General features: G+C 42.5%; 1 protein-coding gene across 1 annotated transcript; it reads right to left on the minus strand.

Annotated features, from left to right (window-relative positions):
* Nucleotides 1-1,026: 1,026 nt before the first annotated feature.
* Nucleotides 1,027-2,388, minus strand: LOC113279996 (F-box protein At3g07870-like). The gene has a single exon (XM_026528626.1). The coding sequence runs from the start codon at nucleotides 2,386-2,388 to the stop codon at nucleotides 1,027-1,029; it is 1,362 nt and encodes a 453-aa protein (XP_026384411.1).
* Between the last annotated feature and the right edge of the window lie 13,259 nt (nucleotides 2,389-15,647).

Below are 15,647 nucleotides of genomic sequence, written 5' to 3' on the forward strand. Positions count from 1 at the left end.
GCCGCTATTAATGATGTCATCCCGCGTGGTTATTGTCCGCCTTAGGAATAAACTTTAATATTTAAGATCGAACAATAATATATATTTAAAAAAAGAACCAAGATAGACTTTGGTCAACAGGACCAAACTAACTCAATTATATTTTTCTAGGACTGTATGGTAGTTTCTACTTATTATAACTCCTTATGTATCCTAATTTTTCAAGGTATAATTGCCAAGCAAACTAGAATCTAAAAATCCGAGCATTGGAATTTTACAAATTTGATCTCGTTATAAAGATTTTAAAGAGATCACAAAATGAGTACAAACAACAATATTTAGAGTTTTTACAAAAAATTTGGAAGTTTATCCTAATAGGCCTAATTTCGAAAATTGAATGCATAATCATTATTCAAACCACCACAAAGGATGCGTAACCATTATCCATAACTACTTTTCCGTTGTAACTAATAAAACGATGTACTCCATCCGTTTCAGAAAAAGTGATACTTTCACTTTAGGCACAATCTTCAAAAACTGAATTCATAGCCATTGCTAGAATATTAGAGTTTCGGTCGGCCCTCCCCACCATGACAACGACGTTCTAGTATAACCTAAGACATGAAGATCAGAAAATACCAGTAAACTTCTTTAATCTTTTTTAGAAGGCTAAAAAAAGAAAAACAATGTGTTAAGAACTAATGTTACTGCTTCAAAAAAAAATTATAAATAAAACAACTAATGTTACTAGATAAAGAGTATTACATTAACTAGTTGGAAGCCTAATAAGTTAAGCTCCAACAACATACTACTACATTAATTGAACAGGTTGCCGTGCTAGCCTACCAGCGAGTCTCATGGGTAGTCTAGCCAAGGGAGCCGAAGCAGGGGCTGAGATTGTGTCACAAGGAAGATAAGCTAACTCTACCTTCTATGTTGATTTCTGCAATATTACACCATTGGGAACTCGGATCTAAAATCTCCCGGAACGCATAAAATTTTGGAAAACAGGATGACCAGATGAGCTAGGTGCCCGTTTTAGGTACATTAAACTTTCAACGAAACAAAAGTGTTGACGTGAGGAATGACTTGATAGACGATAGTGCCAATATCACCATCTGGTATCTTACTAAGGGTCTCAGTTTTTGGATCATATATAGAGAGACCACTTCTGTAGTACCATAATAGAATTCTACCGGTCTTTGTGATGGCAAACGGAACAGGGATATATTCTATTTCCTTAATTTCTATTGCTATACTGAACTCCTTGATCCATCTCCAATCACGACAATCTTTCTTACACTTTTTTGATATCATCCCATTAGATGTTTCACAACTACACATATTCATTTTTTTCAGCGACCATATATCCACACTACGACCTGGCCTTCGATGAACAAGGCACAGACAGTCTCTCAGCACCTTGAGTTCAAGTAGACCTGGACTTCCTGTACCATCGTCTGATTCTTGAAAATCGAAACAACAACGTGGTGTAGGAACCTCAAGTACTACCTCATCTTCGAAATTGAAAGCCACTATTTTCCATTCCAGGTAGTCCATCCAGTGAATAGCCCCGTCTGCAATGACACCTGGTGTTGCGTTTGTTATCTTAAAAAAATTTAAGAGGAAGTATGGGATAATTTCTTTGTGCCTCCAAGTTTTGTCAACTCCAAGAGTAAACACTTGTAGGTCTCCTATATATTCGTTCAGATGGTAGCATACTCTAACGACCTTGTATTGATTAGTGGAAGGAACATAACAAAATCCAGATGTAACAATGACAGCTTCGTAGTTGTATATAGAATCAATAAAGTTATATCTTGGTAGATTCCACTCTTCTCTTGTAACTGGATTGCATATGTAGATAGGATCACCGCCAACCAATCTCGAACTATCGGACACAGCAAAACAAACCAAACCGTTGCATGAACCAACTAGTGTATGAGTGGTCTTCATGGGAAGGGGCGCTGTATACTTTTTGGATTGATAGAAAGTAGGATGATTTAAATTGTATCCTCCTGTAAACTTTTTGAACACGACTCTATCTTCATCATAAAAACACTCTCCATAATAGATGGTCTTTTTGGGTGATATTCCATAAGATTTCGCTAAGAAAAGAAAACTCTCAATCATAGTAGAAATACTAAGGGTTAAATCTCTTCTAGCAACATGAGTACTGCCGGTGCCATCGTTTCGACGCTGCTTCTTCATGCAAGGAGAATAAATGTCGTCATTAGTTACGTAGTAATCACAATTATGTAGAAATCTGCATAGATGAATATTTGTAAACCAAGTATCAATTTTGATGCTTCTGTTCCAATTCCTACATACCATTTTGACACATAAGACGGAATCAGCAGGTAACCGTGAAGATATATTTGTTATGATATCTCCAGGAAGATTCTCCATCTAGCTTTCTCTTCAACGACCTAAACAATTCTAATATTAAAACTCAATAAGATCGGCACTGAGATTTTTTTTTTTCTTTGTGAGTTGGATCAACACAGAGATAAGGAGATACTATGAGATACCTACAGTGAGTATTTATAAACGAAAGGTATAGGCTGTTAGGGTGTTCCAGAAGAATTCGGATAATAATAACAATTAACCTACAAAACCGAGTCCCTAACGAGTTCGCCTTTTCAACTCGTGCAAATATTCCTCGTTCAAATAAGAAAGGCCGTGGTCCAAGGACATACAGTAAGGAGGAAGTCTGGGGTTTGATGGAGTTGGGTCTAGCAGTGGGGATAGCCCAACTGGTTAGATTTTGGTAGCGGTCTAGTTCCGATTTTCGCCTATCAAAAAAAAAAAGGCCGTGACAAATGCAACCTACATATTAATTATGAAAAATTTGTTATTCGGTCCTAGGCCCAAATAATTAGTCATAGGAAAATTTCTTATTTGGTCCTAGGCCCATATAGTTATTTATTCCTGGATCCAACCGGAAATTAATATTATTCTTAGGTCCACAAGATGGAAAAGACCTGGCTGCCCATCATGATATGTGTGAACGTCTTCTCTCTATTCGAAGTTCGGACCCACTGATTAGCAAAACACTTTCTATCTTTGGCTCTCTTCATTTTTCCTTTCCCTTCTCTATTCTTAGAGAATTCTTGTGATTCAATCAAGGAATCACAAACCAAAAACCTAGATTCCGATCTTTGAGAAACCAAAACTCCAAACCTAGATTTCGATTTTCCAAATTGAATCAAGATTTTTTTTCTAGATCTACGAAGATAGTACTGCTCTTATATAAGAAGACGATGATTATGAAGAATCACCGACACAAAAAACCAAATAAGCGAGCAAAAAAAAAAAAAGAGTATTGAAATCAGTAGCGGAAAAAGGTATGAATCAGAAGTACATATTTGATGTACTGGAAAAACCTAGTTTATTTTAACCAATATGATACATCACTGCGTATAAGATGATTTTTTTTTTTGGATTTTGACTGTTTAAATCAGAAGTACATAACTCAAAAACTGATGAAAATCATCGTAAGTGACATGCGGTTAGTGTTTGTGTTTGTAGTTTCTGTTTCTGGTAGATAGATTTGCGGGTACATAACTCAAAAACTGATTGAATAACAATCAAAGTGACATGCGGTGTGTTTCTATTGTTTTCAGACACATAGATCCATCAGTACATATATACGATACCGAGGTAAAAAATCACTATGTTGTTTATATATTCAAAAAATCACTATGTTGTTTATTATTTTTAGTTGATGAGATAATGATCCACCATTACATAACTCTAGTACTTAAGAAATAAGTTTTTTATGCTTTCATTGGATTTAAGCCCTATGAACATCAAGTACATAACTCACATACTGAATAGTAAACATAATTATGCTTTCACATGTGATTTTGGGTGTTTTAGGCATATGAGTATGCAGTACATAAGGTCAATACTGATTATGTAACATTGGTTAAGCTTCTATATAAGATTGTTTGTGTTTCTTGCACATGGATTTGTCAGTACACATAACTCAAAAACTATTGAATAACAATCAAAAGTGACATGAGGTGTGTTTTTTTTCTTTCTTCTTTTCACTGCATACCAGTACATATATGATGTACTGAGGTATAACAGTGCTTTTGTACTCTAAAATCATTATATTGGTTTATGAGATAATGATCTTGGGTATGCAGTATATAAGGCCAATACTGATGAATGTGTTTATGCTTCCATATATGATTGTGTTTCAGACATGATGATTGTGCAGTGCATAAATGCTACACTGAAATAAAATTAACTAAATTTTTTTAGGGAAGGTTGTGCCAAAACCTGGTACGAAGTTGTATAGATATGGACTCAAAGCCTTACATATTTTAGTAGCCAACATGAGATTGAGTGGGTATACTTTGAGTGATGCGCAATTACAAAAGATAGATGAAGCATCGTTATTCGCGGACTTCCCTTCAAGCACTGGACACTTATGGAAGTAAAGCCATATTCTTATGGAAGTAAAGGTGCTCAATACTAGTTGTGTATATTAGTTGTACTATGAAAAAAATACTACAATGTATATTGGTTATAAAAAACACAGTTAAAACTCAAATAAATTTGCATCTGAGCATTTTAGATGCACATATTGTTTTATTCTTTTAACTTTATGGTGCTCGTTTTATAGTGATCACTCAATGTATGTGTGTGATAAATTTCAGTGTATATCTGTTGCACTGCTTTAATTAGTTTTAGTCTATAATTACATGTACTGGTTTAAATTCAGTTAGTATTTGTTCTACTCCAAAAGAATAGAGTGTATATTGATTGTACTACAAAAAAGTTTAAATTCAGTATATATTGGTTGTACTGCAAAAAAAAATAAATAATACAATGTATATTGGTTGTACTACAAAAAAAATAAGTGTACAATGGTGTTGATGGTGGTTTTTAGCTTAGGGTTAAAATCGTAAAACCTTACATCTGACATGACGTCACTACAACCACTAGCGCATTTATTGAATCATTCAACATACCTACGATAAGAATTATCGGGGTACCTTTTTTTTATATACATGTGTCATGTTCCACGGCAAAACCCTTAGTATTGACCGACATCATCTTCGTACATACCAAACCCTAATTCTCATGCTACCGCGCCAAGGCATGCCATGCCACATGTGCCAATGGCATGCCAACTACCTTGTCGCGCCACACCATGTCGGCCTTCCCCATGTGGCTACCAAAACGAAGGCGTGCGACGATCAACGACCACCCTTCTATCCTGGATGAAAATCCTAGACGTCCAAGGTCGCCAAACAACGCATGGTAACCTTTGGCCTAAAACCCTAGTTTTGGCCACGCCAAACCGATCAAATGCATGCAATGCCACATGTGCCAATGGCATGCTAACCACCTTGCCGCGCCATACCAGGCCGGCCTTCCCCATGCGGATACCAAAACGAAGGCGTGCGACGATCAACGACCACCCTTCCATCCTAGATTCAAATCCTAGCCGTCCAAGGTCGCCAAACAACACATGGTAACTTTTGGCCCAAAACCCTAGTTTGGCCACGCCAAACCGCTCCAAGGCATGCCATGCCACATGTGCCAATGGCATGCCAACCACCTTGCCGAGACATACCATGCTGGTCTTCCCTATGCGTCTACCATAACGTAGGCCTGCGACGATCAACGGCTAACCTTCCATCCTAGATGCAAATCCTAACCGTCCAAGGTCGCCAAACAACGCATGTTAACCTTTGGCCCAAAACCCTAGTTTTGGCCACGCAAAATCGCGCCTTGGCATGCCATGCCACATGTTCTAATGGCATGCCAACCACCTTGTCGCGCCGTACCATGCCGGCCTTCCCCATGCGGCTACCAAAACGAAGGCGTGCGACGATCAACGACCACCCTTCCATCCTAGATTCAAATCCTAGCCGTCCAAGGTCGCCAAATAACGCATGGTAACCTTTAGCCAAAAACCTTAGCTTTGGCCACGCCAAACCGCGCCAAGGCATGCCATGCCACATGTGCCAATGGCATGCCAACCACCTTTCCGCGTCATACCATTCCGGCCTTCCATATGCGGCTACCAAAACAAAGTCCAGCAACAATCAACGACCACTTTTTCATCTAAGATGCAGATCTTAGCCGTCCAAGGTTACCAGCTAACGCATGTCAACCTTTGGCTCTAGTTTGGTCGCGCCTAAACAAAGACAAAACCCTAACTTTTGACCGCGCTTAAACTGGGACATATTAAAGCCATACTGATCATACTTTCATGCCACTGGCTACCAAACGAAAGGTTGCAATAATCAACGGCTACCTTCCTCTTAAGATGCAAAATCTCGACCGTTGAAGGTCACCTCCGAGCCGGAAAGTCTCCCAAGCTCAACTTGCCAGAAAACAACAACATGCTACATGTTTTCCACGAAAATACTCGAGACATCAACACATGTCACAAACTGGGGGATGCTCATTGGTTATTGGTTTGACGGTTTACAGCGTGCGGCGTACACTACGCTCGTTATTAGAAAGTGTCATAAGGATGGGGGGGTTAGTAAATACAGGGAGTAATGGTGAAACGCTTTCTTTTAAGGAACATCAATTCCAAGCGTTACCGATTACCACCTCCTCCCATTTACTCACCCGTTTTCCATTCTTAATGCGGTCAGAGTACGTTTCACTTCGACTTGTATAAATATGCATTACCTATTTCCACCGAACAACAAGTTCTGGTCAAGAGCATACAACACTCAGAAAATGTTTGCTAGCTTTCCCATATGTTAGCTTCCCACTTTCTGATACAAGTCACAAAAAAAACTACTCTTCCAGAATCAATTATTCTGGTCTCAACACTCTCTTCGCTTCCCTCCCCAAAACCAACCCTTCTCCTCCACTCTGTGACCGAAACAAGTCTGGAACGGACATTTCTTGGTTTAGGCCGGACTTGTACAGATTGATCTCTCGAATCTAAAGTACTCCCTTGTAGTACATTGTTTAGGGTTTAGGTTTGTTTCTCACCCACATCACACAAAATTACTGAAACCAGCAGAAACTATTTTCACCCTCAAACAATTGGCGACCACAGTGGGAGATTGGTCTTTCGGTTACAATGTCAATATTCAATCCTCGATCTCATACTTCGATCCAGACTTCAAGACGGTAGAGGCGAACAATACGCTCAGGGATCGACGACTCAGCTACCAGACGACCCGATACGATCTGCTCAAGGATCGACGACTCAGTTACCATCCGAACCGATTACCAGTCATGACACGGCAAGGGGCAACTAGGGACTTCCCAGAGGTTAAAATCAAACGATCCTCCCAGGGATTGACGACTCGATTATCAAGTGACTCAGGGACGACTGGGGACTTTCCACAATTCCAGTGCTTGTCACAAAACTCGGACTTGCACCTGACACATTTTTCGTTAGCAGATCCAAAAAACCGAGTAAGTCTTGCCTAGACAAAATACATGGTTTACTATTTCAAGTTTTCACGGGAATGATAAAACCGATAGCCATGTTATGTTTCATCCCATGTCATCTACCGACACGCAACGTTCACGGTTCCATATCTTCCCTGGGATGTTTGTGTCACTTACAATCATAACCAAAAACGGTATCATCCTAAAACAGTTCATCCCGAATAATAATCCAAAACCCTCATAGGTAACACTTGTCTATCAACCCAAAAATACAGAAAATCAAAACCATAAAGCCAGGTGTTTCATTTGCCTTTGAAAAAAAAAAACGAAACAGAAGAATTTCAGAAGACAGAAGTGTATTCAAAGGAAGACATTAAACGGTGTTTTGCTCTTCTCGAAGAAGGTGTCCTTCGTCATTTAGAGGACCGCCTGTTTCAGCTCCAATTATTTGGACAACCTCTCGACCTCCGCTTCTTGTTGTTTGACCACGTCCGCGGAAGGACCTTCAGTCACCTTGGCCTGCAACTTTTGGATCTCAGAGAAACCCTAACGCCCAGTTCCTCGTGGAATCAGTCACCTACCCGTACGTGCCTACTTTAATAACGATTACCAGTCACTAATCATGAGGTAGCCGACGCTAATACAGTGATATTCGAAGAAAAGAACAATATTTCTACAGATTCATGGAAGGCATACCTATGGCTAGGATTTTCCCCAAAACAAGAAAACAAATTGAAAGAGAAACGCTGGAGTACATAGCTGGAATACGCTTGCCCACTTTATTGCTACCGCACTACCGCTAACACCAGGACGTGAGAACAAAGATACGAGATAAAAAGGAAAGCCAACCCCTTTCATACACATAAGACTTTTGTAATTTGAATAAGGAAATGATTTCCTATTTGATTTACGTATGGAATAAGGCAACTGGGAACGCAAGAACAAGTCCGCTCCACGCCAAGCCAGCGCCGTGCCAAGCCAACAGTTCGTGCCATGCCCAGCCAACAGTTCGCACCATACCAAATCCAATCCAGCGTCCACGCCAAGCCAACGCCCAGTCCAAGCCGATCCAGCGCTAACAGCTTGCATCTTTCCAGCGCCAGCATCTTGCATCCTTCCAGCGCTAACAGCTTGCATCTTTCTAGCGCCAGCAGCTTGCATCCTTCCAGCGTTGCCTTTTGAACGCCCAGTATAAGGGAATCAGCAATCTAATTTCATTACACGTAAAGATCAGGAACGACTTCTCCAAAATAGAAGCAAAGAAAATCAGCAACCCCCCTGAGTTCACAAAGACTCTCTTCCTGTCAGGAGCTGCATGATTTCGGGGACTTCGCCCACAAAATCGTGCAGTCTATGATGAAACACTTATATGAGATTCTGTAGGCGCAGCGTCAAGACATATTCACATCCCTCAACCGCACTGCATCAGGGAAGCAGCTGTTTCCATCCTGAGAAGTCGTTCCTAAACCTCAACCTCTCCTGGAAAGCACGATTGATAGATGGAACTTGGGAATCCTAACCATTGTTCGCTTGAAAGGTGTCCAGTTTGACAGCACACTGATTAACGTAGCCGCTCCGCTTCAACGTTCGCTCCAAAGGCCGTTTCACTTCAACGTCCTCTAGCAGCGGCTCCGCTTCAACTTTCGCTCTGACAGACGCTCCGCTTCAACGCTCGCTCAAGCAGCCGCCCCGCTTCAGCGTTCTCTCCATAAGCTGCTCCAGAATCCGAAGCCGAAGCTTCAGTATTTGGCTCCTTAAGTTTCAACATTCGTTCCAAGATCCGAAGCTGCTTCAACGCCGTTTCTTCCTGCAAAGGGTCGTACCAGCACGCTCCCCATGTCAAGGATCATGATCACAGCCAGCCAACCTTCGTAGTCATGACCGCCTTTTGATCCATCTCGCCAAAACTCGTGATCATGGACAGTTTGCTCACTTACGCGTCCATCCAATCCTTTTGCTTCAATGGATTCCCATACAATTCCATCCAACCTACTTTGTTACCACGACAATGTAGTCTCTTCTGATTACATCTGCTACCAAGAACTGTTTCCGCTCATTTGTTGATACTAGCCAGAGATTCACCACAGCAGTAATCACTACAAAAGTAACATGTACTCCTCCATATTTTAAGTTCTACGTGGAAGATGTAACAAAATCACCAGTACGAACGCACGATGGTGATGTCTTTATCATGGTCAACCCACTGACCATACAAGATGGAAACATGTAAACCATACTTGGGGACTGAGGATATACACGGAATCCCTTCACTGTCAAATCTCAGAAGACATATTTAACCAAAAGGTCATAGCCACAACAAGGTCATCTACTCTTCAAGGGTGCAGCGCAAGAAATCATCACTTATCTGTCTAGAAGACGCCTTCAACACTTTACAAGGCCGTGGAGGATCCCAAGCCTTCTCAGAGGAAAACAACTTCAGAAACTGGAAAAAAATGCGACTGGGGACTTCTCATCACAGTCCATCCCGACGACCATCAAAGACTCATGAGATAACTCCAGAGACGCGGCTGAAACATTTTCTTGAAGAAACAGAGGGAGCCATGATAAACAACATAACTCTCTCATTCCTACCACTTCACTATCCAGGATATTTCATCATGTGATATTCTGATCACCTCAGCGTCACATCCAGAAGAGTACAATAAGCTTATATCAAATCCCGTGGACGTGGATTCAAGGAGATGCAATGAAAGTATCTTACACATGGGGACTACCAACATGGGACGCTTTCACTCCCCTCAACCAGGTTATTTCTGATTTCAACATCATCACTGTCGAAGTTTTACGAGAAGCAGAAATTTCTCAACATGAAGCCGTACATGTGCACCGAAGACTCCAAATGCACGCCACAAAAATACATTCACATATTCGGTCAAGCCATCGGATCTAACAGAAGCATGACTGGGGACTGCTCACCACATCCCATTCCACACGATAATCCAAGATTCGGAAGATGGTTCGAAGGATGCCACTTGGAACCAAGTCCTTGAAGACTTGATAGTAGCACATCGCCAACAAAATGTCTCCCAACTCATCTATTTCATCCAGTGTCTCCGGAAGATTTCGACCAATACAAGCATCCAAAACATATTGTCATCGAGATCAGAGGGTCCAGGAATTGAACAACCTAAAATCAAGGATGGACCGAAAACGCAACCACATCCATCCGTCCCAAGAATGCAATGAAGTTTGATAAGTTTTGGAATCCACTGGAGAGACACTGTAGACGAAAGCACGGATCCGGACGAGTAACAGAAAATAGAAGAAGGTCAATATATCTTTTCATGCGGACGGAGTTTCTAGAGTTTGAACAAAATAAAGATTCCTTCTTGCTCATGAAACGAATGACTGGGAGGGACTATGCCACCTCGGGCCCGCAACATCCCTCCTGAGTTCTTCCTAAATTTTACTGTCAAGCTGTTTTCACCTCCCGAACGAGCTCAAAACCTAAATATTCCCTCGTAGGGATATAGGAAATTCTTTTCTGTATAGAATTGATGGGCAGACCGTCAAAATCCGAGTTCGTACGAGAATTTAGAGCGATTCTAGTAAGGGCGCTAATTAGGGTTGCAGCATGCTAAAAACTGAAGCAAGTTGTTACCTTCCCGAAGCCAGTCGTCACCTTCCCAGGAAACTAAAGAAAGTTGTTATCTTCCCGAAGCCATTCGTCACCTTCCCAGGGAACTGAAGCAAGTTTTTATGTTCCCAAAGCAAGTCATAATCTTCACACGGAACTAAAGCAAGCTGCCATCATTCCACGGCCCGCAATTCTTTCTGAATTTTACTGTCGAGCTTTTTCACCTCCCGAACGAGCTCAAAACCTAAATAATCCCGAGATGGGAGATAGGAAATTCTTTTCCGTTTAGAACGAACTCAAAACCTGAAGGTGTGCATGTCCGTACCACTTTGTCTCATAAAGGTGCGATCTAGGCCACTCAATTTGACCGGTAAAGATGAGTGGTCGTGATAAAAGGATTTGGAAGCCGTGTGACATGGCACATTTGGGCGTGCGTTTCGAGGTTTCCGAGCTCTAGTCTGCCTAGGTCGGCTGGTCACACGCACAGGTGGGCCCGCAATGATCATGTTGACGCTCTTTGGACCTCCTTAGTCTATATCTACACCCTCCATCCAAGCTGGCGAAGATTGATGGTCATGATAAAACTGTGACACATATGTCATGCTGCAAACCTTAATTAGGTGTTTTTAGCCGATCACGCGTGCGTGACCTTAGCCAAGTGGTTTGGCAGGCTATGCTCCTCCTTTGGGGAGACCGACCGTGTGGGGCCCATGTCGGGCTGACGGTGAGCATATGTATACCTTCCGGATGGTCCTAGGTGCGATCTAAGCCATCCAAACATGCCGGCGAAGTTGGATGGTTGTGATCGATTTAAGACGCTAGTAAAATTTCTGCGACCCTTTAAGCATCACGTCAGCCTCTCTTCGAGCAAACGTTTTTTGCTCTATGAACCGGTCGTGAGAGAATCGGTTGGGTAGGTTAAGAGTGGGCCCGCCAATGTGCATACCAGCACTTCACTGATCAATCGCGGGATGATCCAAGCCGTCCAACTAGGCTGGTGAAGTTGGACGGTCGCGACCTCTTTTAAGACCGTCTTTGGCAGCGTTGTTCGTACGAGCTCTTCCGAGCCGCTCCATACCATCTCAACCATCCTACTTCAGGCTGGCATTCAGTAGTTGTTTGGGGGAATATCATGTGTTCGACCGTCCAGGGAATAAACGGGACCGCTGGTGGTCATTGCGGTGATCGCCTGCTCCTGCTAGGGTTCGTCTAGGCTGGTCAAATCATGCGGCCAACTTTCATGGTCGTGATCATTTCTGAGACTGATACGGATAGTCCAGATTTCCATTTAAGGGATTAAACATGCTCGATCAGACTAATATAAGCATGCTGATACGAGATTCTCTTTGTTAGAGAATGGTAGAGCCCATACGGGTATTTCGTGCATGCCTCATTATTGACACTTGGAGATTTGTGTTACTCTGCTGAGAGTAAACACTTAGTCGTCATGCCGCGCCAATAATGAGAGTCCTGCTGAGAACAGCACAGGAAATACAAGGCAACTCATGCATTAATGGATAATGCTATAAATTCACAGAATATTTGGGATTGCTGCTACATGCACCATTCTGGGTGAATTTTGTATATTTATTGAATTACTTCAAATAAATAAAGCGAGAGGTTTTATGCGCTCATCGCTGGTCAAATGGATTTATCCTTTGCAAGATGTCATCACATTAAATTACAGTTTTACGATTTTAAAATTTTAGCCCTGAACTAAAATCCACCAGCAATATTAAGTCCCCTGCCTAGTACATAATGGTTGCATTATTGTGAGACAAAGTTAGATGTTACCATGAGTGATGGGTCATCCTGTCCCTGGAGCATGTCACGTTCAAGAGGCGTCCAGGTGAGCGTTGAAGCGGCTTCTGAAGCGAACGTCGAGGCGGCTTCTGGGGAGAGCGTTGAAGCAGCTTCTGAAGCAAATGTCGAGGCGGCTCCTGGAGAGAGAGCTGAAGCGGGTCCCTGAGAGAGTGTTGAAGTGTTGAAGCGACTTCTTCTGGAGAGAGAGATGAAATGCCTTCTTCTGGAGAGAGCTGAAACGCCTTTTTCTGGAGGGAGATGAAACGCCTTCGTCTGGAGAGAGAATTGAAGCGGTTTATGCTGGAGGGAGCGTTGAAAGCGGCTTCTGCTGGAGGGAGCGTTGAAGCGGCTTATCCTTAAGTTTGGTTTCCCCTTGCGAATTACATGCTTCTTGATTGACCATCTCTCTTGTGTTAAATAAGTTCTTGACTCTGTTCGTAGCAGTTGTTGCTATGGTGAAGCTCGGGATGGTATCAACAAACGAGCACCAACGGTTCTTGGCAGCGGATGTAATCAGAAAAGACTGGCAGGGAGAGGCGTGATAGCTACATGCACGAAGTTGGCAGTCTTCATACAGTGGTAGAGCTTGTATCGTTATTATAGGGAGAATCTAATGATATATCTGATAGCTTCCTTGAGGTTTCCTCATTCAACGGAAAAAAGAGAAACAGTCCCTTGCCCATGAATATCCACTGATCCTTCAATTTTATGGACGTTGTCACGCTGGGTTCATGAGGCCGTCTTTACGTCTGCGTTGCGTTTCATAGACGTCTATGAATATCACGGTCTTTGACAATACGTCTTCTCTCTTGAGTATATCCTCGTCTTTGGACATCTTGGAATCATAATGATAGCGTTCTTGCATCTCTATAAATCCACCATATTTGAGATGGGCAGTGCTAAGAAGTCCCCAGTCACACTCCTTTGCCATTATCACCTTTGGATCGTTCCTTTGAGGAGTAGGGAAGTTCCTTCATGCGAATGACTCAACTAATAGGCTTTGAAAATATGATGAAGCTCTTTTCATAGAGAATATGTATGTACCTCTTAAGTCCCAGGTGCAATCTACTTTGGTAACGCAACTACTTCTTCTACGGAAGACAAATTCTGAAAGCGTCTCTCATTGATGTAGTTACCTTTGATCCATATATGGAATATCTTGGACGTTGTTTCATTATTGTGGCAGTCGTGAATGTGGTGTTAGAGTTCGAGTTGGCGATTTTGGACGCGCAGGATGTTGTATGTCGGTGTATTTCCTCTTGTTGCTTCAGCGAAACTGCTTACGGAAGGCTGAAGGTTGTTTTGCCTGTTGGTGAGATGTATGCTTCTACGAACATCATGAGGCTCTTCATTACTGGCAGGCCTGGTTCTTTTTATCAGGGCAGATGCTTTTGTATATGAGCGTTCAACAGCTTCACGAAGTTCAGAGGATGACCAAAAGCGCAGATTCTCCAACATAGCACGATAGACATGTACCATCGTCTGATAGAGTGATTCACCCGGATTCTTTCTCGACATGACACGCGGACATCATTATCTTCTTGTGGATGCTTCCTTGAGGTGTCGGCTCCAGTGGAAGATTTCCGTCATAGAGCATTGATACGTTGCACCGGAATTCTTTAAATCAAATGGCATTACAGTATAATAAAAATTTCCGAGAGGAGTTCGAAAGCTGTCTTACTTGCGTCATGCTCGTACATCCTTATCTGATTGTACCCGCTATATCTATCCATGAAGGAGAACATGTCGTTTCCGCTGATGGAGTCTACTAACATGTCAATGTTAGGTAGAGGAAAATCGTATTTGGGGAAACATCTGTTCAAGTCTCTGAAATCCACGCAGCACCTGATCTGTCCGTTTTTCTTTTTCACTGGGACCACATTATCCAACCAGGTCGGATGATGGATGGGCTTAATGAAGCCAGCAGCAAGCAACTTCTGAATCTCAGTCTTGATTTGCTCTTCTACCTCGTGCCTGAATTTCCTCGGAGATTGCTTAATCGGCTTGGATCCAGGTATGACATGTAGATGGTAGGTAACCAATTTTTCATCTAGACCTGGCATTTATTCATACGTCCAAGCGAACATGTCCTGGTATTCTTTGAGAAGTTGTACAAGCTTCGTGCGTTCATCCATACACAAGGTTGATCCGGTGGAGATAGGCCTAGATATTCCTCATTCCCGATGTTAACGATTTCGAGCTCATCAGTTGTGGAGTTGGTGCCGTCTTGCAGCTGTCGTGGAGCATCCAGCACCTCTTCCTTTGGATCGTCGTTGTTGTAGCATTCTGTTGGGCGGGGAAACTGGGTAACAGTCTCTCCTGCTCATTTCTAACAGCGGCGTCGGTATACGGTTTTCCTTTTCTGGTCACGACTTGCCACAAAAGTCTGTTCTCTCTTAGTGTGAACGTGTGTTGCGGATTCACCGCATGAAGAAGAACGCCTTGCCAACAAAGATACATCGTGGGTCTTAGCCCTCACTGATGCAAGTCAGTCCTCTTCCTGGATTGACGCCTACGGGGAGTGGGATGCAATGAACTTTGTCTGATTCTTCCCGCGGAGCTTCTCTTAGTTCAAACAATTCCACTGCACATACCGGTACGTAAGGAGACAACGATGTCGAAGGCACATTCCTATTGTCATGAAGCCACGGTCTCCCCAGTATCATATGGTAGTCCGGCTCATTTTCTATGACTTCGGATTTCACCTTTGACTGGACGGGCCCTTCAAAGTCTGTCATCATGGTAGGATACCGTACGATCTTGCATGGGCGATCCTTGGCCGTCCTGAGAGTTTTGAGATTAATCATATTCGAAGATTCTCCCGTGTCGATGAGGGCCCTCTTGAACTCTGAATCCTTGATGCGTGCAGTAACATGTAGGG

The sequence above is a fragment of the Papaver somniferum genome, chromosome 5, assembly GCF_003573695.1.
Source record: "Papaver somniferum cultivar HN1 chromosome 5, ASM357369v1, whole genome shotgun sequence".
In the NCBI taxonomy this organism is placed as follows: domain Eukaryota; kingdom Viridiplantae; phylum Streptophyta; class Magnoliopsida; order Ranunculales; family Papaveraceae; genus Papaver; species Papaver somniferum.

Excerpts from the sequence above, each read along its gene's own strand:
- LOC113279996 (XM_026528626.1), bottom strand. The coding sequence starts at position 2,388 with ATGGAGAATCTTCCTGGAGATATCATAACAAATATATCTTCACGGTTA.